Source organism: Centruroides vittatus, unplaced genomic scaffold (assembly GCF_030686945.1).
Source record: "Centruroides vittatus isolate TY-2023 unplaced genomic scaffold, ASM3068694v2 contig_1683, whole genome shotgun sequence".
NCBI lineage: Eukaryota > Metazoa > Arthropoda > Arachnida > Scorpiones > Buthidae > Centruroides > Centruroides vittatus.
Genome location: NW_027121024.1, coordinates 269426 through 294289, shown reverse-complemented (window position 1 = coordinate 294289; position 24864 = coordinate 269426). Strand labels below are relative to the sequence as shown.

Genomic DNA, 24864 nt, shown 5'->3' with positions numbered 1-24864 from the left:
AGGTTATTGCAATTATTATTAAAATAAAAAGTACATAAAACTGGATTAAAATCCTTTTATTATTTTTAAATACTTTTAAAAAAATTACATTACAAAATGACTTGGCAACACTTAATTAACCATGACAACATCGATGTAAACGTTTACTTTTAAAAACTACGCGCACGTATTGAACTCACGGTACATCGCATTTCATAATGCGTAATTGGTGAAACAGTACGGAGGAGGACAGATTGCAAGCGACACGTCAATTTACGCACTCGTTTAATATATAATCGGTCACTAAATACGATGCGCGTATGATCGTTCGAAGCCTTGTTTTTCGTCGTTGCCATGGCAACTAGAGACGAAGAGAAGGGAGGTATGGTAGGTTGGGCCGGGCCGTTTTCTGAAGAGTTGATTGTCGTCAGAATGCAAGACATCGCCTTGACTGCTAATGGCGCTCAAATCGTTATGGTGAGCTCACAGCACGAGAATTTTCCCGCAAACAACATGATAGACGGGTAAGTCAACGATGAAGAAGTTGGCGTGACTCTGTAATTCAATAGAGATCGATGGAAGGATGTAATTTGAAAAGAAATAATAGAGTCTATTATATAAAAGAATGTTGACATAACTTGGTGGAGGTGGGAAGTTGCTCAGAAGAGGAAATTAAACAGAGTTATTGATTAATATCTGCATTAAAGTAGATGTTGTCAATGAAGGTGGAGAAATTATGGAGCTCGTACCCGTGTTCAATACCGTAATGGTAGGACATATGGAAACGTGTAATCTCTGTCAAGGTGCCCTTTGGCACACACACACTTGCCAGTTTTGGAAGCACCATTGGAAGGCTTCTTTTGGAATGTTCGGGAGTTCTGAGCAGTACAAAATGTGAGTTAGTACCACCCGGATGGCATTACTGGCCGTTGCTAGGTTGTGAGATGTGTTTGGGGGAAATGGTGTGATGAGTGGCAACGAGGGTGATTCTGCATGGCAATAATGCATTGGGTCACTTGTGCAGCAACTCCTTGCCAACAAGAGACTTCCTTTACCCGTACTTGCTCCATCTCTCTCTGGGTGAATTTTGGCCATTCTATATGGTGAAAATGGGCCTCGGAGACACATTTTGCAATCGTGGAAGGTATTGGATCAAGTATGATGGCCAGACTTCTTAATAGTCCAAAAGAAGGCTTCAAATGGTGCTTCTGATAAACGGGCAGAGTCAATGAGGTGAGTGTGTGTGCCAAAGGATCCAACTTTAAAGGTAAGTGTTTCTGTGTGTCCTAGCATTACTGCACTATAAGAAACAGTTACTACAATTCTGGGAACTTTTTGACTTCCATGTATTTAAGTTTTAATGATTTAAAATGTGGCAAACAGAATGGCTATGAAATTCATTATTGGCTCTTGTTTTTGGTGTGCCAAGCTTGATAATCAATGTATAAATAGTGTAAGTTTTGCACCCATTTTCTCTTGGCATGCAGTGCAATCACACAATTTGATAACATGTAGAGTAGGTACTGCATTCTAGTTAGCAGTTATCTATATATGCCTTTCCACTCTCTGTACAAATTTTAATTTTTCTCTGCATTCCTGTGTTGATTAGAATTTGTTAAAGCAGTTTCTAGCAGATGCAACTGTTAAAACCATGGACTAGGATGATGTTACATGATAAATGCATAGGTGATGAACTGACAGATTAGTCTCCAGATTTACTGTAGAATATACTCTTGCTAAGGAAGTTCCCCAAAAAAGGAGGCTTTGTATGGTGAAGATACCATAAGAAATCATCAAGATACTTTTTAGACTTACAACCTACACTTTAGTATTTTTATTGTAGTGCAAGAGCAGAAAAACTTTATATAACAGATTATATATTTTAAATAGTATTGTATCAATAGAATAGTAAAATATTTGTGTATCATTTGCTGTCCTTTTAATTTGTATCCTTATACAATATTTATATTCAAAGAGGTACCCAGATGATAACAGACCACCTAAAATTCATATCAAACTAATGGAACAAGATTACTGAAAATAACACTAATTATTTAGAGGCTCAAATACTATAATTAATCTTTTAGTGATGCCAGAGTGCAGGTCATTCATTTTCAATTTAAATATTGATAGGATTCCTACACGATATTGCTTCAGATCACTCCATCAAACAATATCATCATCTTATGCATAGAGAATTAGTAATCATTCCTAATTAACTGGCATATAAAGGAATGCTAAACTTTTCTTCCTGTTTGGTTATTTGATAGTTTATATATTGTTTAAGTGATGAGTTATTACACAAGTTTTATTCTAAATTTATATAAAAATATTTAATTATTTAAATGATATATTTACAAAAGCAAATTGAATAAATTTATGACATTAGCACATAGTTTGTAATAAAGTTTGCTTTTTTACATCAGTCTTGAGTTAATACAGAACAATACTCAAATCAAAAATGATGAAAAGTCATAAGTGTCCATTCTCTTACAAGAGTAGATCAAAGTTTCTGCTGTAAACTGGAAAAATTGCTGTTTTGGAAGAAACTTCTTTGCATAATAAAAGCAATAAATTTCTCAGCCAAATTATGGTAAAAAATGTCTTTTTCAACAATTTATATAATGCATTAACTATTAGGATATTTAGTTGTACTAACAGAACATCTAATAAAGAAAATACTAGCTTTAGACGTAGTATTATCCATTAGTTTTCTTCATTGGATATAAATATTATTACAGAAGTTTATTTCTAAAAATTGGCCATTGCATAAAGGAAATTATGTGTAAAGTTCAGGATTAAAAGAAAGGGACTACTGGCAATATTGTGTCTTAAGTATACTTGACTGTATGTCATTTCATAGGCTCACAAAGCTGAGATACTAAACATTGCCTATCCACTTGATTCTCCAAACTTGTTCTCTATTGAACTACTGCTTCAAGCATGCATATCGAACCTTCATACTTTTCTATAGGAAAAAGATTAAATAGAAAACAGCAATGAATAATAAAGTTTCTTGTTTGTAAGGCATATAAATTAAATGGTTTGTATTTTTACTAACAAGATTATATCAAAAATGACACTATTTGATATCAATGACTCATTTTAAATTGACTTATTCTCAGTATATCAATAATTCTGGTTACATTGTGAACATAGAACAAGTACAGAGACAATCCATAAGTAAATAGACACCCTTATTTTTAGACACTCTTTTATTTCACAAAATCCACATGATACAAATGCATTATATGCATATTAAAACCACAAAGCCTTAATTCGGGAGAACACGGAATCAACGAGTTCTATGTTGGCTCAATCGGCAAGCAAACATTCTAAAAGTTCTGCACGAAGAGAGTTTTCTTGAACGTCATCATACTGCACAATCATTGTGTACATGCGGTATTTATTAATGAATTAGGACTATGACCCTCAGGCCGTATAGACAGAAGAGTTCAAAAGCAATCAATATTAAGGTATCATCTTTTGAAATGTTACATTTCTAAAACTTGGCTGTAATTTGCTAATAAAATTATATAGAAAATATTATGCATGACATTAATATGAAATAAATATATATATATATATTTTTTAGGAAGCTCAATACTTTCTGGAGTACAACTGGCCTATATCCACAGAGCTTTGTACTGGCTCTACCTAACATTACAACAGTTGAAAATGTAACTTTCTACAGTTATAATGGTAAGTTTTACTTTGATATAGTAATTCTAACTGGTAAAAAGAAATATTTATAGATTTTTTTTTATTTATTTCAGTAAAGAGGCTGACAACAGAGAAGTCGTCGGAATCTGAGCCCACAGAATTCAAACCTTATGCTGAAATAGGTTAATTTGATCTCTTATGATTAGTATCGTATTACATATATAAATAGCACTTATAAGTTTGTACTGTCTGATGAGATGATAAAGGATTTTCTTCTTGCACAAATCACTATATACTAATTTTGTCACAATGATCCTTTAGCCCTGGTCACACTATGCGATTTCCAGCCGCGCAGGCGACCTCAACTGCAACAAGCGCGAGTTGTGCGCGTGTTCTCGTGGTCACACATTGTTTGTTGATGTTGCAACTCAGAAACATGTGACCGTATAATAAACCAATAAAATTACAATAGCTTGTTTTTGACTACTTCGTGAGTTTACCAACATTTTATGTTCTACTTCATAGTATTTACGGAATTTTAGCCACTTTTCTTATTAAAATGGTAAGCAGTTCCTTTTCTGGAATGAATAAAATAAAAAAAGGCAATTATTTTGATATAGCTGGCGAGAATACACAAAAAGATAAAATCTTCGATAAAACGAAGAATTAAAATCCCACAGGTATTCGTGAGCCCAAATAAGTTCAATCAATCTCGATTCTGTAAAAGTATAAATCCTCTAACTCAGTGTTCCGCAAAGTGTGTGCCACAGGAAAATGTCAAGTTTTGTGAAGATAATGCACTTACACATAGCTGAGAGTTATGCGAGCGAAGCGCTTCGTTGCATGAGGAGTGGGACAGCCCACCCGCGCACTGCACGTATGCACGTGTCAATATAATGTTGTAATGCTACGCCCCTCTTAGTCATCGTTGTCACATGCTTTTGTAAACTGAAACAAATTGCTTTTTGCCAGTAACTAGCCGCAAGTTTGTAATTGTGTCGTCGCAAACGTATTTGACTTTTTTTCATTACAAATAAGTAGACCCTAATGCATGTGTGTATATAATGGATAAATTTCTTAAATGTACCGCAAGTTCGTCAAGTGAAACTAATGATTCCCAAGAAGCAGAGTCAATGAAGAAAAAACCTAAGCTTGTTAATCGAAAATATGACGAGAGCTCTGTACATTATGGCTTTATATATTGCGGAAACGAATCATGCCCAATCCCAAAATGTCTTTGTGAAGAAACTTTGGGTAATAATTCTATGGTGCCCAGTAAACTTTTACGACATTTAACTACTAAACACCCATCAGTGGCTCAAAAAGACAAAGCCTTTTTTCAACGTTTGAAAGACAGGTAACTCTCATGAGTTTGTCTTTCAAAACATCAAACAAAGCGCAGAAAGCAAGCTACGTGATTGCTAACATGCTTATTAAATCCATGAAGCCTCATTCTCTCGCTGAAACTTTAATTTTACCTGTCTGCAAAGAAGTTGTCAAGATTATGATTAGCCAAGAAGCCGCTAAGGAAATTGAAAAAATACCTGCGTCAGCAGATACGATCTCACGTCGAATTAATGATATTTCCAGCGACATTCAATCAATGTTAATTGGAAAATTAAGGCTTAGTGGAGTTTTTGCGCTACAAGTCGACGAGGCTACTGATATCAGTGGTCACGCGCATCTCATATCAAATGTGAGGTACACTGACGAATATGAAATAAAAGAGGACTTTTTATTTTGTCTGCCACTACCTGGTTATACCACTGCAGAAGAAATATTCAAAGTAACAGACCAGTACTTCAGTGAGCATAATTTGGAATGGCACAACTGCATAAGCATTTGCACAGACGGAGCAGCAGCAATGACGGGAAAAATTAGGGGATTTATAACCAGGGCTTCTGAAAAAATTCTAATATTAAAAATGTACATTGCTTTTTACACAGGGAAGCACTGATGGCAAAGTCTCTGCCTGATGAATTGTTGTCTGTCCTACAAGAAGTCGTCAAAATTGTCAATTATATCAAGTCGCGACCTCTGAACTCTCGTCTGTTTAATGCTGTGTGTCAGGAAATGGGAGCAGATCATCAGTCACTTCTGTTTCATACAGAAGTACGATGGCTTTCTTGCAAAAAAGTGCTTTCTCGAATTTACGAGCTAAAAAATGAGACCCAGACTTTTTTAGAGGCCCAGGGTTCAGATTTTGCTTCTCTGTTTAAAAGAGAAGAATGGGTAGCAAAACTTGCATATCTGGCAGATATATTTGCCAATTTAAATGAGCTCAACAAAAAACTGCAAGGCAAGAATTCTAATATCTTAACGTTATTGGACAAGATTGAAAGCTTTCGTGCTAAATTGGTGTTATGTATCAGCCATGCTACCAATGGTAGTAATGAAATGTTCCCAAATGTCATGGCTGCTGATTCAGAAAAAAAGTGCAGGCTTTGATAGTGAAACATTTGGAGCTATTAGGAGAAAAAATGAACTCTTATTTTCCTAAATGTGACCTGCAACTTATGGACTGGGTATGAAATCCATTCTCAGATAGCATTTCCATTGGACACCTACCGATAAACGAGCAGGAAGAATTCATGGAGCTAAAAACTGATCAGACATTAAAACTAAAATTTTCTGAAACAGAGCTAGCACATTTTTGGCTGCATATAAAAAATGAGTATCCACTGCTTTCAAAGCGTGCTATTGCAATTCTCTTACCATTTGCCACAACCTACTTATGCGAATTGGGGTTTTCAACTCTCATCTCTTGGTCAATCGCCTGAGGACGATCGACCAAGAGATGAGAGCAGCTTTATCAACGATTGTTCCAAATTTTGATCACCTGTGCTCAGTTAAGCAGGCTCACATTTCTCATTTAACATTGTACTGATTTTTATAATAAATAAATATTAAATAAACATTGGTTTTTTTCTTTGGTGTACCCCTAAAATTTCTTGATTTGGTAGGTGTACCTTGAATACAAAAAGTTTGCGGAACACTGCTCTAACTATCCGCCACAAGGACGAACTATTTTCAATGTTGAATAATTCATATAAATAATTTATATGACGTTTGCTGATTGGATTGCATGTTTGCAATTGGCGCGAGTAGAACAAACTTTTTGTTTCTAGTTGCAGTTGCAGTCGCGCCGGTTTTTGAGGGGGGATTACTAGTTAATGGGAACAGCCGTCGTGGTTGCAGTTGCCCGCACAGCTGGAAATCGCATAGTGTGACCAGGGCTTTAGGAGAAAAATATATCATTTTCAAAAAGTCCAAGCTCCACAGGGTCCCAGTTAAGCATCTGTCCAGGGGCAAAAGAGATCTCTTTCCAGCATTGGTTAGGTTAGATTTGTTGGCTGTGGACTATAGCAGACACAAATACACTGAATATTACATTGTAATGACATGCACCAATTCTACTGCTATCTGCAAATGGCATAACATGCAAAGGATGCCACTAGGGGTTCTTTCCCGGGATTCCTGCCGTTTATTCCCTACGAGAAAAATCCCGGAAAATCTCGCAGTTCAATAATAATTTATCATTTCAGGTTTTCTTTCTACCATTTATTATACGAAAAGTTGCATTTTGAAGACTCACCTAAGAGAGAAATTTTGAGGTTTCATGTTGCATATTATTACCTATGTTTTATCAGTCTGTACTTGTTAGTTTGTGTAATATCTATGTATTGTGTTTGTGCATCATTGAGCAGCAGACCATTTGCTGAAAGTAAATATCACTCATTGCACTTTAGTTTCAAATTTGCATTTATAAGTTAAGGAATTTGTTAAAGCTTATATTCCCATTTATATTTTATTGTTTGTAACTAAGTGTGATCATTTGAAATTCCTTTATTACTCAATTACTCATATTTTACAACAATTTATTCTAATATAATTTATAAAATCAAACCGTTGTAATGTCAGAGTCATTTGTTTGGAAACATTTTTTAAAAAACCAAGTACAACAATCAGCAGCCTGTAAAAACTGTAAAGCTGAGATAAAATACAAAGGTTGGTCTACTAGTGGTCTTATCAGACACCTGCATGCTAAGCACAATATAAACAAGTCTTCTACCAGTGATTCTGATGATAAAAGTGAAGAACATGGATGTAGCAGTAACAAGAGGAAAGCCTCTCAGCAAAATTTATCATCATTTTTAATAAAAGAGATTACTTTGCAAGAAATAGTTATAAAGTTGTCTACGCTAGATGGTATAGCTATTAATTCTATTGCAAAAAGTGAATATATCAGGCAATCTTTGGCAGAGAAAGGGTATACTTTGCCAACAAATCCAACTCATGTCATGGATCTGGTTCACTCACAATACAAACCAATAAAAGTTTGATTTCTAAAATTGTGGAGAAAATAACTTCAGGAATAAGGTTTAGTATATCATTAGACGAGTACTCCTCTCTAAACAATCGCCAATATATGAATATTATTGCACACATAGGGAAGGGAAAATTTTGGAATTTAGGAATGGTAAGGATTTCTGGTTCTCTATCCATTGAAGTTGCTGTTAATGTGGTGAAAGAAAAGTTAGTTGAATTTCATATTTCTTTGGAAAAACACGTGGTTGGCTTGTGTAACTGATGGTGCAACTGTGATGAAAAAATGGGAAGATTAATTCAATGTGAGCACCAATTGTGTTATGCACATGGAATCCACTTACCAGTGTATGATGCTTTGTATCAGAAATCATCTACCCACCTTACAATCCCCTTTTATTGATGAAAACCAGCCAGAAGTAGATCACCAAAGAGATGAGTATAACATTGATGGAAGTGAAGATTTCACTCAAGGTATTGGAGGTTGAAAATTTTATTTCAGAATATGAACACTCTAATGAAAATCTATTTGAAATAGATATAGCATCTGAATTGTGTGAAATTGACGTCTCTCAAATCATCAATAAAGTCAGACAGATAGCTAAAACCTTTCGTAAGTCACCTGTGAAGAATAATGTGTTACAAGAATACGTTAAACCGGATCATGGAAAACCCTTGCATTTAATGTTGGATTCAAAAACCAGATGGAATAGTCTTTTAGCTATTCTAGAACGATATATCAAGATAAGACCATCCGTGTTGAAAGCTCTCATTGATCTCAAAGAAGATAAAAATAGTACTCTTAGCCTTGAAAAACAAGAAGTCGATGTAATTAATGACATCGTGGCGTCACTAGAACCCTTAAAACTAGCTGTTGAAAAGCTAGGTAGAAGAAAATCTACTCTACTTTCAGCAGAGGATATTACCTCTTTCGTTTTTAATGAATTAAAACAATTAAACACTGCTTTTTCTAAAAAAGTACATGAATATTTTGTTCTCAGCATAAAAGAGAAAAGGAATGAAAAATTGATGGGACTGTTACTTTACCTCACTGATGAAAACAAATATAAGAAGTTCGAGAGTGACAGCGCATTCCAACAATCTGAGGAAATTATAATTTCATCAGCAAAACAAATGGTTGATCGCCTTTTTGGAGAACCAGATATTTCTGATTCTAGTGAAGGTAATGAACTCAGATATGTACAAGAATCACAGACTGTCACACTACCGAATGAAATGAATTTAGCCGACAAGCTAAACGCATATCGAAGCATCCAAGAGATCAAGAATACAACAAGAGCAGAGAGCAATAAACAAAGAATTAAGTGCTGGAGGCAGTTAGAAACTGAGTTAGCAATCTTCAAAAAAAGCAGGCATAAAATCTCTGAAAATTTCTCTTCTTTTGAGAGCTTTGAAAACCATTCCACCCACCTCAATAGAGTCTGAAAGGGCATTTTCAGCTGCAGGTCTTTTTGTGACCAAATTGAGAACTAAATTAAGTGATCGAAGTATCGATCATTTTTGTTTTTTGAAGTCTTCTTATGAAAATTTCTAAGTTTTTTTTTTTTTTTTTGAGAGAGAGAGATTTTTTCTTAAATTTTTTTAGTATTTTTTTGTTCAACTGAAAATAATTCTTTTTTTGGAGAAGTATTTTTTGTTCAATTCAAAATAATTGTCTTTTTTCTCGTTAAATTTATGGAATAAGTATATTTTTTATTTCATCTTTAGTATAGTATTTAGTATAGTATAGTATAGTACAAGCAGAGAATACTCTTTTTTATTTCATTTTTAGTATAGTATTTAGTATAGTATAGTACAAATAGTATTTTTTTTGTAATCATTATTAAGTTCATTAAAACTCCCAATGAAACGCTTTTACTTTCATCTTCTAATGTAGAACATAAATTAATTGAGCTTAATGTGTCCATATGGGTGAGATTGGCCCTAAACTTTTAGTTACTAAAAAATAAATTAAATTATTCAAATTTATGATATTCCTGTATGATTTTAATTCATATGAAATTCTATTTTATTATCTCATCCTGGAAATGAGAAACCCTAGATGCCACACAGGAATTTGAATGGTGCAACATGTTAAGTTTAAAGCATAATGAACTATAACTGCAGAACATTTTATGGATTGATGAGCACCCACTGGGCAGTGTGTGCTTTGTGATGGACATAATATATGCGACATCAAATGTGTTTTATCTGAAACATCTTGTATCAAATTTAGGGTGAGTAGCTTCTTGGCCCAAAATTCATTAATGGTATCCCAAAGAGTGACCAATATCCAAACATCCTAAATGACTGGACAAATGGCTGAACAACTTACCATTGGTGTAACTCCAGCAGGTTTGGTTCTAGCACAATAGCATGCCAGCTCATTCCCAGACAGAAATGTCCGGGAACGAGTTGGCATGCTATTGTGGTTCACAGAATAGTTTGATAATTGTTGGATGGGACAAGGCCCCATTCTATGGCCAGACCTGTATGGGTCACTGACAATCTTTTCTCTGTTAAAACTAGTAAGAAGAAACATTGTGTTTAATGGTTTAAAGACGATGAGAACAATGTATGGTAGGGACACAAATTGTGAGGTCTGTAGAAAAGCTTTTCTAAGAATATTTCCAAGCCTTTCTCATACAAGGGAAAACAAATTGGGGTGTTGGATATAAATTTATGAAACTAAGGAGGCAGTGGCTTGAAAAAGTTTGGGAATCACTGGTCTACATCTTAGTATTTTCACTGAAGACTGTTTAAATACCCACTTCACAAAAAGTGAGCTTTATTTTGTTGTTTTGAACATGTTTTATAACAATCTAATGCAGGAAAAAATATCTTCTTCGGAAGATATTCAGACATTTTCAATTGTCTTAAATGAAATTTTTAATGCATTAAATAGCTATAGAGTTGGTATTTGTACAAGTGCAATTCCTATAGGAGTAATAAGTTCCTTTGTTTATTTTAGCACTAGAATAAACATGCATCTATGCAATAGTGTGAAGATCTCTCTGGATAGATATTTAAGTGGACATCCCATACATGCTTGTTATCTTAGGTGAGCACAGTCAAAACACTGCTGCAGATAAAATTTAATCTGAAATTAATGGTAAGATGTGTTAATGTCAATCCCAGAATAAATAATTGCAGAGCTAACTTATTAATTCAGGTATTTTAGACAAGTGCTGTTATACCTAATCTACATTGATGATAACTGTTCTCTGTACTTACTGATAATGCAACTGTTACACACACAATCTTACTGCATTAGAAAGGCATAGATCATGCCAAAGATACCTCCTCACTGCATTTTCTCTCTTTCTTAATTGAAATGAATAATCTTTTGATTTTAATTATATAAATTTTTCAGATTTACAGGCCACTGATGGCAGTCTACAAAAAGTGACATTCGGAAATGAAAGGAACGAAGCAAGATATTTACGTTTCACTATAGAAGCTGGTCATGATCACTTTTGCGCAGTGTACAAAGTTCAAGTGGATGGTTCACTAATGTAATATACTAAATTATGTTCATACTGTTATCAGTTTTAAATTATTAAAAAATATATTTATAGAATATTTATTAACAGCATCAAATGATTTATTGCTCACTTATTTAGAACCTGCAATAAATATTTTTACAACACAACGTACTCAATAGCTCGGAGAACATTTTAAATACAAATTTAATATTTTGATTCATTGAGCCTACAGATTGGATTATTATAGACCATTTGTAGATTCACTTTGTGGCCCACAAGGTCTCTGATGTTGTCGATTCCATATTTAATCATCGTTGGCCTGGAACATAATGGAACATTATTTCCCGGAAGAAATAAACTTGGAAAATAAAATAATTTGAATTACCTTTCTAAGGAAAGTCCCCAGGCAATGACCGTCACCTGTTTCGGTAGACCCATCGGTAGAAGCATTTCGGGTCTAAAGATACCGGAATTCCCTATTTCCACCCATTTTTTCAGGCCTTCGTGATAACTAAACACTTCCATGCTGGGTTCAGTGTATGGATTATAAGCAGGCTTGAAGCGAAGTTTTTCTATTCCTGCAACAAAATTTTCCTAGATTTAATTTGAAAAAGTTTGCATAAATTTTGTGCAAGTTTACTCGCGTACCTAATTTACTGAAGAACTGATGTAGCGTGCCTATCAAATCACCCAGAGTCAAGTTGTAGTCTGCGACAACTCCCTCTATCTGGTGAAATTCGGCCAGGTGGGTGGCATCCAAGGTCTCGTTTCGATACACCCTGTCAATACTGAAATATTTTGTTGGGGTAAACTTCTCCTGTAAGACAAGTATGTTTAATTTTTACATACAAGCACAAGAACTGGCAGTTTTCAATTTATATAATCAAAATATCCAAACTGAACATTACCTGTTGTGCTAATTTATATAACATCCTAGCACTGACTGCCGTCGTATGCGTTCTCAGAACATTCTTTTGAGCTTCTTCAAGTTTCCAATCATAACGATAACTAAACACAAAAAAATATGTTGCTCACATAATGTGGTATGAAGTTATACAAAATGTAATTGTAAAAGCCTTACTGTCCTTAAATTCTATTATTATTGTTAATTGTCTACTTGGACTTTACTTATTTAGATTTTAATAATTTACAGTCTTTATTTACTTTATTTATTTAATTTTAATTATACAGTGAAATGTTTAATTGTAAAACAAGAAATATCCAGTTATACTAGAGATTGGAATATGTATTTACAGTAAGTTTTAAAATTGTATTTTATTGCTAAGAAATTTTAAGTTATACAATAACTTATTTGTTTTGTTATTGTTACTTTTTAGTGTTTGGTAGTAATATTGCGGATGAGGGGCATCTAGCCCGAAACACGTATAATATGTGTACAAAAATTATTACTACAGGTGATATAATAAAGAAATTTTGTTCTTTCCTGAACTAACTCTCATTACTGTGCCAATCATTAAACACCAGTATAAAGTCCTATTAATAAGTCCAAGTAGACAATTAACAATAATTATACAAAATGTATTTTAAACAGAATCGGGACTAGCTAACTGATATCAAAGACTACTACTATAATGATGTACACAAGCAGTCGAAAAGTTCCTGGAATTGTGTTATAAATGGTAGAACACATGGAAACACTTACCTAATCAGCTTCAAATTAGGACCCTTCAGCACACGCCCCATCGATTCTGCCATGATTGGATTCTGCTTATTTTGGAATATTCAGGAGTTCAACCATCACATTCCATTCAATACTCTCCATGGTTGTGAAATATAACCCCCGAAGACCCATTTTCAGTGTAGGGGACAGCCAAAAGACATTCCGAGTGATATCGGGTGAGTATGGTGGTTGGGGTGATGGGAAATCTTTTGTTGGCAAGGAATTGCTGCACATTAAGTGACAAATGACTCTTTGTTGTTGTGCTGCAGAAATCACCTTTGCCACTTGTCAACATTTCCTCCAAACCATGCAAAATATACAACATAGAAAAGACCAGTAACACTGTTGGTGATACAATCTCACAATTTGTATCACAATGGTTTTTCTCATCACGGACTGGTAAAGTTACGAATAATTTTATGTGGACCAAGTAATTATATGCACTATGAATTATGCCTGTTTATTAAGTTTAAATATGCCAATCTAGAGTTACTGTACAGAACAAAGTACATATAGTAACTCTAGATTACCATTTAAACATCCCTGTAATCAACTGTGCCAGAGGAAATAAGATAAGTATTTTCCATGGACTGGTGATTGAAAAACAAATACTGCTGAACTGAACATTCCAAAAGAAGCCTTCCAGTGGTACTTCCAACAATGGCAAGATTGATGAGGCAACTGTGTGCTGAAGAGTTCTACTGTGAAGATGATCATTGTAAGCATTTCCATATGTCCTACCATTACAATACTTTACCAGAATTTTCAGAACTTTTTGACTGTCCACATATCTTGACATTATGTAGCTAAAAAATTTCATGATGCAATATTATAAGCATGACAACATCCAAGACAGATGATTAAAATACTTTCATGGGAAACTCAAGCATAATATTGTTCACATACAAAGAACTAATAATCAAATATTGTTGAATGCTGCAAATGTACTGTAGAATTATTTCTATAATGGCAGTAATGACACAAAATACCAAAAGTGAATCCATCTCATAATTTCTAATGATTGCTGTAAACAAAGGATGTTTGAGATTGAGAATTTCTATTATAATAATTTGGTGAAGTATTTTACATTACACATGTTAAATTAAATAAAGACAGTCTAGCTTTATTCAAATACAATTGAATTAACTTAATTAGCAGGCATGTGGTGCAGTCATGCTGCTAACTTACAATCTGCACTGAAACAAAGAATTTAATTCAAATTATTTATTTTCATTGCAGTTCAATAATTATAAGGATCTTTAATCCTATATATTGATTCCTGCAGATTCAAATCCATGTTACATAACACTATTTTTACACCTTTTAACTATCATCCCACTCCCCTGTAATGCTCCATAACATCTTGCACATACCAACCCTCAAAATTATGTAATGCATACTCTAGACCAGTGTTTCCCAACCTTTTTTGTGCTATGCCCCACCTAAGTCTTTCTAAAATTCTTATGTTCCCCCCCACATATACGTTGAACTCTTTTGGAAGATCTCTTGTCGTGTTCGTTAAAGTTTTTCTTGCACTTAATTGCCACACTGTTTTATGGTAACCACGAGAAAACCCGATCCTTTCATCAAAGTCTCTTGCACTTTCCAGTCGTTGCCAAACGCGATCTGAAACACCACAACTTGTGTCTGTCCACCTCGAGGTCTGGGCAAAGAATGTCCTTTCTCCTCTTTCACCAGCCTAAGGGCCTCGTTCATCTCTTTGTTCTCAGTGGTTCCCAGAATTGTTAATCCTACCCAAGGGAAAAGGGTTATAAAGGAAAGTTCTAGAAGGAATGGGAAACGAAGAACAAAGAAAACTAAAACTAACTAAAATCAATATTTACAATAAATATGGCGTACAGCGGCTATATGGTTAACTTTAACTCTGGACAAGTGCATTTTCGAATTGCCCCCCTTAACAATCGAATTGCCCCTCTGTGGGGTGTGGGCCCCACGTTGGGAAACACTGCTCTAGATTGACTTCCCTTAGTTATACTAAGCTATAATACGTGGCATGGGTATACATTATTTTATTATGTATAAAGCAGTGACATCAACATTAGGGTCCTCTAGTTTGCCAGTGGTGCGCAAACTATTTTCATTTCCAACTCCCCCCATTTTGTGTAAAATTTTGTCTCGACCCCTGGATACAGTAGACATTTTTTAAATTGTCAACATAGTTAAAGTGAAACTCTTTCTGGGATTTGCACTTATGTTTCTGCCTTATTAGAGGTCTGAATAAAACACACAATTTTATAAAACAATGGTTTTATTTATGCATATGGGTATAAATATTTATTTAATGAAAAATACTTTCCTTATGATGTAAAGTTTTTTAATTCAATGTGAGGTGTGCACTTGCAAAGAGCTCACGATTGCTTCTATGTTTGGATGTGTATTGGAAATCTCAAGCCGTAAGTCATCCTCTTGTTCCAATCTATATCAATATTTTGTTTTAATGGCAAATGATTTTGAAAAGCCAGTTTCACATAAGTTGTTCGAAGCAATAGATACAAACAATTGTGTTCGTAAAAAATATAGTTCTATTTTTATAAATAATATAATTTCATTTTGTTATTATATTGGTACCTGATACTTGTTGAAGAAAAGCCTTATATATTTTATTGTCAAATAAATTTATTTGAATTTGGCGACCCTGAGTTTGCACACCAGTGCTCTACGCAACTCTTTGGAGACAGAAACGAATCATTCTATTACCCAATAGTGGAGATCCTAGCATTACATCCCAACCCAACCAATATCTGTTTTATAAACAGAGAGGTTGTCTACAAATTACATAATGCAAAGAATAATTTAAAAGTAAATGCTTCAAAACAATAATATCAACATATATTAACAGATTTGTGTAGACAAGAATAGAAATGCACAAAGTACTATTTCCTGCTAATTTAAAATACTAATCTCTAAAAACATTAGAGAATGAACCATTCCTGGAATGGTTATTGCAAGCAGATCTTACTACTGCTAACCCCAAAATTAAGCATTGCACACAAAAAGTACATGACAAAAACACAATGAATCATCTGAATGCCTGCTCCAAGGCATGCCCAATAAGCTACTAACATATCAGCAACACCTCACAATTTGTGGTCTTAATAGACGATTGTTTACAGATATTATTGTTTATATACAGTATATTACATTTTGTCGCACGGATGCACCATGATTATGCCTCATTGATATGATACTTTACCAATTTACATATGGTGCAAGTTTCAGTTACTTATGTTTCATGATGATGTTTTACATAGGTTTTATGTTTGCTGCTTTAATTTTAGTAATACACTGTATTTGCACTTCATCTGTTGATGTTTCATTCAAATCTTCAATGTTGTGTTAAAATGTGGTGTCATAGGAGTTTTTATCCCAATTTACTACTGGCCTGGCAACCATAAAAAAAAGTCAAACTGGACAAACAGGTCTTCAAGATGGGCATCTCTTGCAGTCACAACTGCCAGTCTGCCATCAACACCAGATCTGGATTTCTAGTGCCATTCCAGCCTTGCAAGATATAGCAGGAACAACAGCACATCAGATGTGCATAGTATTGATTATGGTATAGAAAGTACATGAAAGCATTTGACAATTCGAGCTCTCATTATTTGGATGTACCACATACAAAACAAGTCTAATTATGACAGATAATTAGAGTCTTGGACTGTGGCTCAGCATTGCAGAACTTCAGCAATCAGCGGATACCAAACTGGTAATGACATATCAACACCAGTAACTTTACAAATTGATATTCTGATCTTTTCTCGTTTTATAGTGACTATCAAGAAAACAAAGAAAACCAGAATCAAAACATCAATTTATAAAACAAACCAATTCCAACATTGGGAATATTCTGACATGCTGACATGTTTGTATCAGTTCAGTATCTGTAAGCATATAATGGTATCAAATGAAAACAATACAAATTAAGAAAATATACCCAATGGATCCATATCCTCCTTCAGAATGTACCTTCTTCACCTTTTCCATATAATCCTTTGGTAAATCGATGCAATATTGCGGATCTAAAATCAAAACCAGTTATTTTGGTTAGTTTTTATAAGATATTAATGAATGTCATTCCTTTCTACTAATCTGCATTAACAAGACTTATTAATCTAAGAGAAATTACTTATTGTGACATCATCACAATGCCAGGTCACAATTTTTAATCACGTTTTTTGTTTATTTAATTTAAAATATATACTCTCCATCTCAAATTAGTAGTGGCTTGCCCCTGTAAAACATACTTTTCCTTTAACAATAGTCTTGCTGGTCATCTTACACTTTTTGGCAAAAAATTTTTGAATTGAAATAACATGACATCCGGTTTGCATTGGAAGTTCATATATAGTTAATTGAGGCTTCTTGCCCCTAAGGTTTTCATATCTTTTATCTATCTAACTTTGTTCTCGAGATTAAGGGACAACAATGGGAATTTACAAATCATAAATTTTTTCAAATTGCAGCCTAATTAGTGGAGGAAAAGTACCCATCTGAAGTACTTAGTATCAAGTTACACAAATAACAATATAAATACACTAGCAGATAAGCCCAGCGTTGCTGCTTGGGCAAAAAGTAACGATAGTGAAGATTAAGATTATTTCATTATAGTCAATCTTACCATTTTCAAGGAATGCAAGAATTAGGTCTCCATTTCAAGACTAATTAGAGAATTTTTAGATGGGTCTAAAACTATGTCCAATTTCCTGCAAAAACACAAAAAACTGCATCTGTGCCTGTAAATCTTGCATGTCACTTTCTCTTAACACTTCCCCCAAGGGGGAAATTTCAAAAAATCCCTTCTTAGTGTACATTCTCATGATGTACCCTAACTGTACCAAATTTCAACTTTCAACTCCTAACCACTTATTATTATCATCATCATCATCAACCCATCTTGATTATAGGAGGGTTATTTTTTTTTCCAAACTCCACCGAAACAGAATAAAAAAACAAGAACAAAACCACTTTATTTGTAGAAAGTAGTTACAGTCTTCTACTATTTTTCCACATAATTGTCTTCTTGATACAGGCAGACATCGTACTGTGACACCAGCTTTTGTATACCCATGTCGAAGAACGTTGCTGCTAGGCCATTCAGCCAACTTTTAACACTGTCAGTCAGCGGTATACAGTGTGGACCTTGAAATTCGAGGAAACTCCTCACTGAGCTCAGAAATCTCAAACTGTTGCCTTTCTTGCACCAACTGATCCACTTTGTCCACCAAATTGTCGGTCATCACACACTTCCCTTGACCATCCTCATCATGAACGTTGTCACGTCTTTGTTTGAATTTCCTGCACCATTCACACATTGGATCAATTGGTGCGAGAAAGGCGTCAGTTTGAGATTTCTGAGCTCAGTGAGGAGTTTCGTCAAATTTCAAGGTCCACACTGTATACCGCTGACTGACAGTGTTAAAGGTTGGCTGAATGGCCTAGCAGCAACGTTCTTCGAGATGAGTATACAAAAGCTGGTGTCACAGTACGATGTCTGCCTGTATCAAGAAGACAATTATGTGGAAAAATAGTAGAAGACTGTAACTACTTTCTACAAATAAAGTGGTTTGTTCTTCATTCTTGTTTTTTAAGTTCCTACTATTAGTTCACACTCTTCCTATATATATATAATGTTACCCATGGTATTGAAGATGGCAATAGGGAAATATTTTTCCCTAGATACTAGACGGTGACTGTGACGACAAACATCCATCACAATGCCTATCTCACAAGAGATAAGCATTGTGATGGATGTTTGTCGGCTATGTGCAATAATAACATGGTGATCTGGAAGGTGCTATAACCTCAAATTCTTGTCTTGATAGGATAGCCTGGTGCACTACAACCTTCAACAATTATAATGGTTTCACAGCATTATTTTATGCCCAAAAAATACATAAAACTCCTATAAGAAGCCCTTTAAACTTTGTCCACATATCATCATTTCAGAACAACTTTGTTCTGTAATTGCATGAGATATTGTTTTGTTTACAGAACAACATTGCTGTGTAAACAAAACAATATATTATACAGAGAGGAAACTTTGCAGGATATTTTTGGAATTATCAAATTTTAGGAATGGCAATTAAGGTGAATGCATGAAAAAACAGTGGCAAATCCTAGCCAAGCCATTGTAAAATTAATAAGTGATATTTTCCATACAAGTTTTATGTTTTAAATTTTAAAAACTTAACTAAAGTAAAGCTACGGTTACCAGATAGAAAAAATGTGTCATGTTCATCCCGCGCAGGATGTTGCTGTGGCTGAAAGAGGGCATCAAAATTCCAGAACGAGCTCTCGACAAAATTATTGGTGGGCATTTCTGCAAAACTATTCAAAATGGATTAGTAAATTATCTTTCTAGGACACGCAAAATTCACTCAAACGGTATTTCTTATTACCCCATTTCCAAGAAGATCTGGCGAAACTCCGAGCGAACCTTCATCAGCGGATGGAGGTGTCCACAATCAGGCAGCAAGCCCAGGGCATCAAAATTGTATGGCTTGAAGGATTTTTGTTTCCACGATCCACTTTAAAAGAAATCATAAAAATGCTGCACTTCTGTAATGCTCGTAATTTTGACATGTTAGAAACTTACCTGGAAATCATTTCGGAGGTGAGATCTGTTTCCTGTTTCATGATGGAAGTGCTGAACGAGCTACCTTTGTCTATTTGGTAACTTTTTATGGTGCTAAAATTGAAAAATTATTCATATGATTCAATTCTAACTGAAATGGAACTACGACTAGTATAAAAGTTACAATATAGAGGATATTTCAATAACAAATCCTCATGAAAGTTTTCTTATTTGCTTTGCTAAATTTGTAAATTTTTAACCTTGTTCTTGCAATCTAGCATATTCCCGTAATGTTTCAAGTTAAATAAAGATATTCTTTCCATTAAAATATTTACATTTTCCTGTACGAAACCTTTACAGATAAGTTATGCATGGAGAAATGTTTGCCATTACACAGTACTTGCATATATGCTTTTTACAGCATGTGAACAAATACTGTGTGACAGATAAGAGATTGATTAAATCTAGAAAATGAGGATAATGATAGCTTTTTCTGAATAAATTTATATCACCAAAAGAAAAACTTAAGAGTGTGAAGTGATGACAATTTTAAACAGAGATTTGTCCATTCTAAAAATTAAAAAACACTTACATTTCTTGTAGAAGTTTTCTTTTCTTTAAATCTTGTTTCAGGTTATCGGAAACATCATCAAACTTCATTTCTTTGATTTTAATTAACAGTTGTTGTACTTCGTCATCTATGTTGTCGACCTATTGCCACAACAATAAAAGTCATCACAAGAAAAATGCAGAGTTAATTTTCTTTAATTGTATGCGTGTGAAACTTACTTTACGAAACACCTTAGGACCATTGTCTACTTTTTTGTCGAGACGAATCCAACCTGCAGACATGGCTTTACTAAAGCCCACTTTTGCGTTCGGAACTTTTTGCTTTAAAAAATTATATAAATAAATAAGCATTTTCTGACACTTTCATAATTTAAAAAACCTACCATAAGTTCCTTCTGTGATATTCCATCTTCGGGTACTGCATGATAAAGTAGAGCTTCATGACTCCCTCTGGAAATCACTTCCTGCCCTTCTTCCGTCACCTCCCAGTACTTATGATTCTGTTGCTGAGCAGAGATCACCTTATGTCAAATACAAAAATTGTTAACAGTACTTATGAAGATGACAAAATTACAATTATTAAAATGAGAATTTTTAAGTCACAATATCGCTTCCCATTTGAAACAAATTTCGACTGTAGGAATTTCGAAGTGTGAAGATTGACACGTAAATCAAATCAATTGATTTGATTTACGTGTCAATCCTCACTCTTCATCACCCAGCCGCCTCCATTGCTAGATGACCAGGAACAAGATTTAGTCCGACCTTACACAAATGCTATATAAATTCCTTCCAGTAGCATAAGACGATAAAGCAGATACTGAAGTCCAAAGTTGTGAAGTAGTCAATCCATTGCTACAGAAAATACAAGTTCTGGTCCAGAACCTTGGCATTTTCACAAATACAGCGGAACCTCGCTTAACAAGCACTTCACATAACAAGCAAAACAAAATTGTAAAAAATGACTCGCTTAATGAGTGATGTTTCACATAACGAGTGACGAAAAGAGGAGAAATCTCGGATTGTGCACATGCTCCACAGTTTGTGTTTAGCACTCGTTCCGCTAGCATCTTAGTGTCACTTGTGTTCACACATATTATGCATAAACATCAACAACCATCGCCCGTTATATAATAAACACACCAAAAGATATGCCAAATTCTTGGGCTATGTAAAGGTTATAATTAAATATTAGAAATTGATTAATTTGTCTAGAGGTAGGCAGTTATGCTGTCATCTTGTATTAAATTTAATGACCAATTCCAAATTAAATTTTAAAAATGTCTAAATTAAAAATTAATTAGCAAGGTTGTGTCCGAAGTTTTTATCTCTAAAACATGAACATCTGACGTTCAGTGCTGCTTTCCTGTAAACCTAGAAGTTTGACAATGGCTTTTGGAATATCATGGAATCACACTTGATGTTCCAAATGTCATTGTCAAACTTCTAGGCTTATAGGACGGCAGCACTGAATGTCCGATGTTCATGTTTTAGAGATGAAAACTTCAGCCCAACCTCACTATTATCTGTGATTTTTTTTTCTGCAAATCGAACTTGCATTCCAGGTTGGTTCATTCCATGCTAGAAGAAAACATTATGATGATTCACGCTCCTTAATAATGTATACTGTATAATTGTCTTTGAATAAATGTTATACATAAAATATCAGAGTATTTTTTTTCCAGCATGGAATGCATTATTGTATTTTATATTAATTTATATGAAAAAAAACTGTTTCGCATTACGAGTAAGATTCTGGAACAAACTATGCTTGTTAAGCAAGGTTCCACTGTAGTTTACAGTTTTACAAATTTCCAGACAAAATTTCAAATTTGTTTAGTACTATCAAAAACTTTTCTTGTTTTATACACCCTGCTGTAACAATTACATAAATTGTGATATATAAACAAGTATCATTGGATAATCATATATCGGAGTAATTAAAGGCTGAATTGATGATACTTATATTAATTGAGCAGACCGTAAGACAATATTTATTCACGAGTGCCATTAGCAATCATTGTCATTTTCCCAGTGTTTGTCTCACAATAAGCAAGGTGCACTTTTCATTAGTGTGAGTCTATGTTAGTAAGTTATTGTATTATGTTAAGATCTGTGGCAATTTTTGGATGTGATGATATTGCTCGTACAGGCAAGGACTAATTAACTTTTGATAAACTTTATGCCGGTTAGCCAGAACAATCAGAACTGCTTGTAGTATCCCTTTCTGTCTAGTTTATTTTCCACTTGTTCTAACCACTTTTAAAAGTATGGAATGATTAGACAAACACAACCCTTATGCAGTGACAAGCAAACTACAATCCATACTTATAGATTAACAACATGGTTTCACAAAAATCAACGTTATAATTATTTTACATATATAATATATATATATAAAATACAACATAAAATAATAAACTTCTTTATCCTCTCGACAATACGAGATGAGAAAGCTCTTTTGTTTTGCCGTCTCCTGGGCAAATGCTAATAATAATTCTACGAGGACAAAAAACCTGTGTTTATTTTTTTTTTGTAAACTTTCTTCTACAAAATAAAATAGATAATTTAAATTATAAAAATAAACATTTTTTCTATTGTCATTTAAAATGCAGTCTGCAAACATTTTATTTCTCTTCTACAATTGCTCTCGTACAAAAATGATTTGACACAAATTAACTGGGGTTCTGAAGAGAATTATATATATATGGTTAAAATTACGATGTTGATATCAGGTCAGATTAGCCTGGTTAGCCTCTGCCGCTCAAATCTCTCTGGGGGCTATGATATGAGGTATGGGTGTGCTTTAATAAAAATGGACAGGTGGAAAGGTCAAGGAATGTGAATATGGAAAACAGTGAAAGTTGAACAATAAACAAATGCAACCGAACCCTGTCAAAAGTAGCAGACGAACAAAGGACTTTGTCTAGTAGGAATTTAGACAAAAATCTTAATGTCTGCATTAAGTAATACTTGTTACAGACTCTTCCTTCTCTATATCTAACATAAAGTTTGCCATTGGATGCAATAAACCTCATTCATCTAAAAACATAATGGAATTCCATACTGAAATTTATTCAAAATGTGGAATTCCATAAAAAAGAAGCCTGAGGAAGAGCCCAGAAGGGGCTACGAAAACATTGCAAATGTTTTTGTAGCCCCTTCTGGGCTCTTCCTCAGGCTTCTTTTTTATGGAATTCCACATGTTTTAATTGTATGCACACCAGTCAACTGGTTAATGTGAGTCATACTGTTTATATTAGAATTCCATACATCAGTGCTCCAGTCTTTGTACCATTTAACCTAGATAAGCTACTGTCTGTATATTTTACTTGTTGATAATGACTTCTTACATAGATGGTAAGCTATAAACTTACCATCTATGCAGTAGGAGCAAACAGGTGTAAAACTGTCTGCTCTTTCCAGTATGTTCATGCTGGCCAAGATGCTTTTGTATTCTATCCTGGTATGGTATAAAAACACATTTACCTCCCGATCCAGCTTTTTAATGTTCACATCTCTTTCCTAACAAATTCACAATTGTCGACTGACAAACCTCTGCACTATTTCACAGCATTCAAAGCAATAATTATGCGCTATTTACATAGTGTTAACTGTCGAAAACTTTCTATTTAGCATATGAAAACGCACCACCTACATAGGACGATACAATCCCTTCATTGGCCGACAAAGTGTCAGCCAATAAAGAGAGTTTTCATGTCAACATCACAGATGATGTGATATCGCAAACAAGAGAACTCCAAAGATATGTGAACACGAGATCAGTTTTGTATGGGTCTGCAGCAAAATGAAACTTTAATTTGAAAAGTAGGCCTACACACATTTTTATACAGTTTCCACAACTGATACTGTACGAGCATTATTTTACACCCTTTTTTAGAGGGAAATATTCACTTTAAATACTTTAAGGATGCTGTTCCTTTTATTTAAATCATTCAACACTGCAGCAAGTTTTAGAGGTTTTAAAGGACCATCATGTTGAGGGTCATAGCTTGATCTAAAGTTCCCATTGGTATATTTATTAATATAAAAATGTGATATAACTCTAGCAGGGTGCAGATGTACCCGATAAGAATAAAATCTTGCTCAATATGGGATGTATATAATATATAATAATAAACAGGAAGCTGTGTGATTTATATATAACATTAATTCATCGTAAGAATCGATCAACCGTTAAATATAGCTAAACCTGTAAATTACAACAAAAACATGTGCCGAGCCATGACAACACGTTGGCACATGGCTACAACTAAAAAAATCACGTGTTAATTGCTTTAGAAAAATGTCACATTACTTACATCTCCGAGAGCCTGCAAACTTTTGATAGCTCCAACGACTTTCTGATGATCTTCTCCTAATTTCTTAGCCAAATCTAACGAGTCTCCTCGTCCGTTTTCTTCCAAAAACTTCAATATAAACTCGGCGGTCTCCGCCATCTTGCATCATCCTATGCGACTCCTTGCGTCGACTTCTTCTTTCTTTAAAATATCAAATATATCGAAAAAATTACTTTCTGTTTAAATTTATATTTGTAATTAAAT

General features: G+C 34.2%; 2 protein-coding genes across 3 annotated transcripts; one reads left to right on the top strand and one right to left on the bottom strand.

Moving 5' to 3' along the window:
- The first annotated feature begins 125 nt into the window (after positions 1-125).
- On the top strand, positions 126-11554 carry LOC136969007 (intraflagellar transport protein 25 homolog). The gene is made up of 4 exons (XM_067263078.1): positions 126-503; positions 3575-3681; positions 3756-3824; positions 11342-11554. Exons 1-4 carry the CDS (start codon positions 334-336, stop codon positions 11485-11487), a joined length of 492 nt encoding a protein of 163 aa, XP_067119179.1. The 5' UTR covers positions 126-333; the 3' UTR covers positions 11488-11554.
- On the bottom strand, positions 11551-24812 carry alpha-PheRS (phenylalanine--tRNA ligase alpha subunit). Of its 2 annotated transcripts, none has more exons than XM_067263077.1 (12): positions 24622-24812; positions 20683-20820; positions 20519-20620; positions 20322-20440; positions 19751-19843; positions 19554-19682; positions 19367-19482; positions 17090-17174; positions 12362-12461; positions 12102-12267; positions 11839-12031; positions 11551-11772 (listed from the first exon to the last, which is right to left on the bottom strand). In XM_067263077.1, the coding sequence occupies exons 1-12, from the start codon at positions 24757-24759 to the stop codon at positions 11658-11660; spliced, it is 1494 nt and encodes a 497-aa protein (XP_067119178.1). In that variant the 5' UTR covers positions 24760-24812; the 3' UTR covers positions 11551-11657. The 2 variants fall into 2 exon arrangements, with proteins under 2 accessions (XP_067119178.1, XP_067119177.1); XM_067263076.1 differs by having other exon boundaries at positions 12102-12270; positions 24622-24810.
- Between the last annotated feature and the right edge of the window lie 52 nt (positions 24813-24864).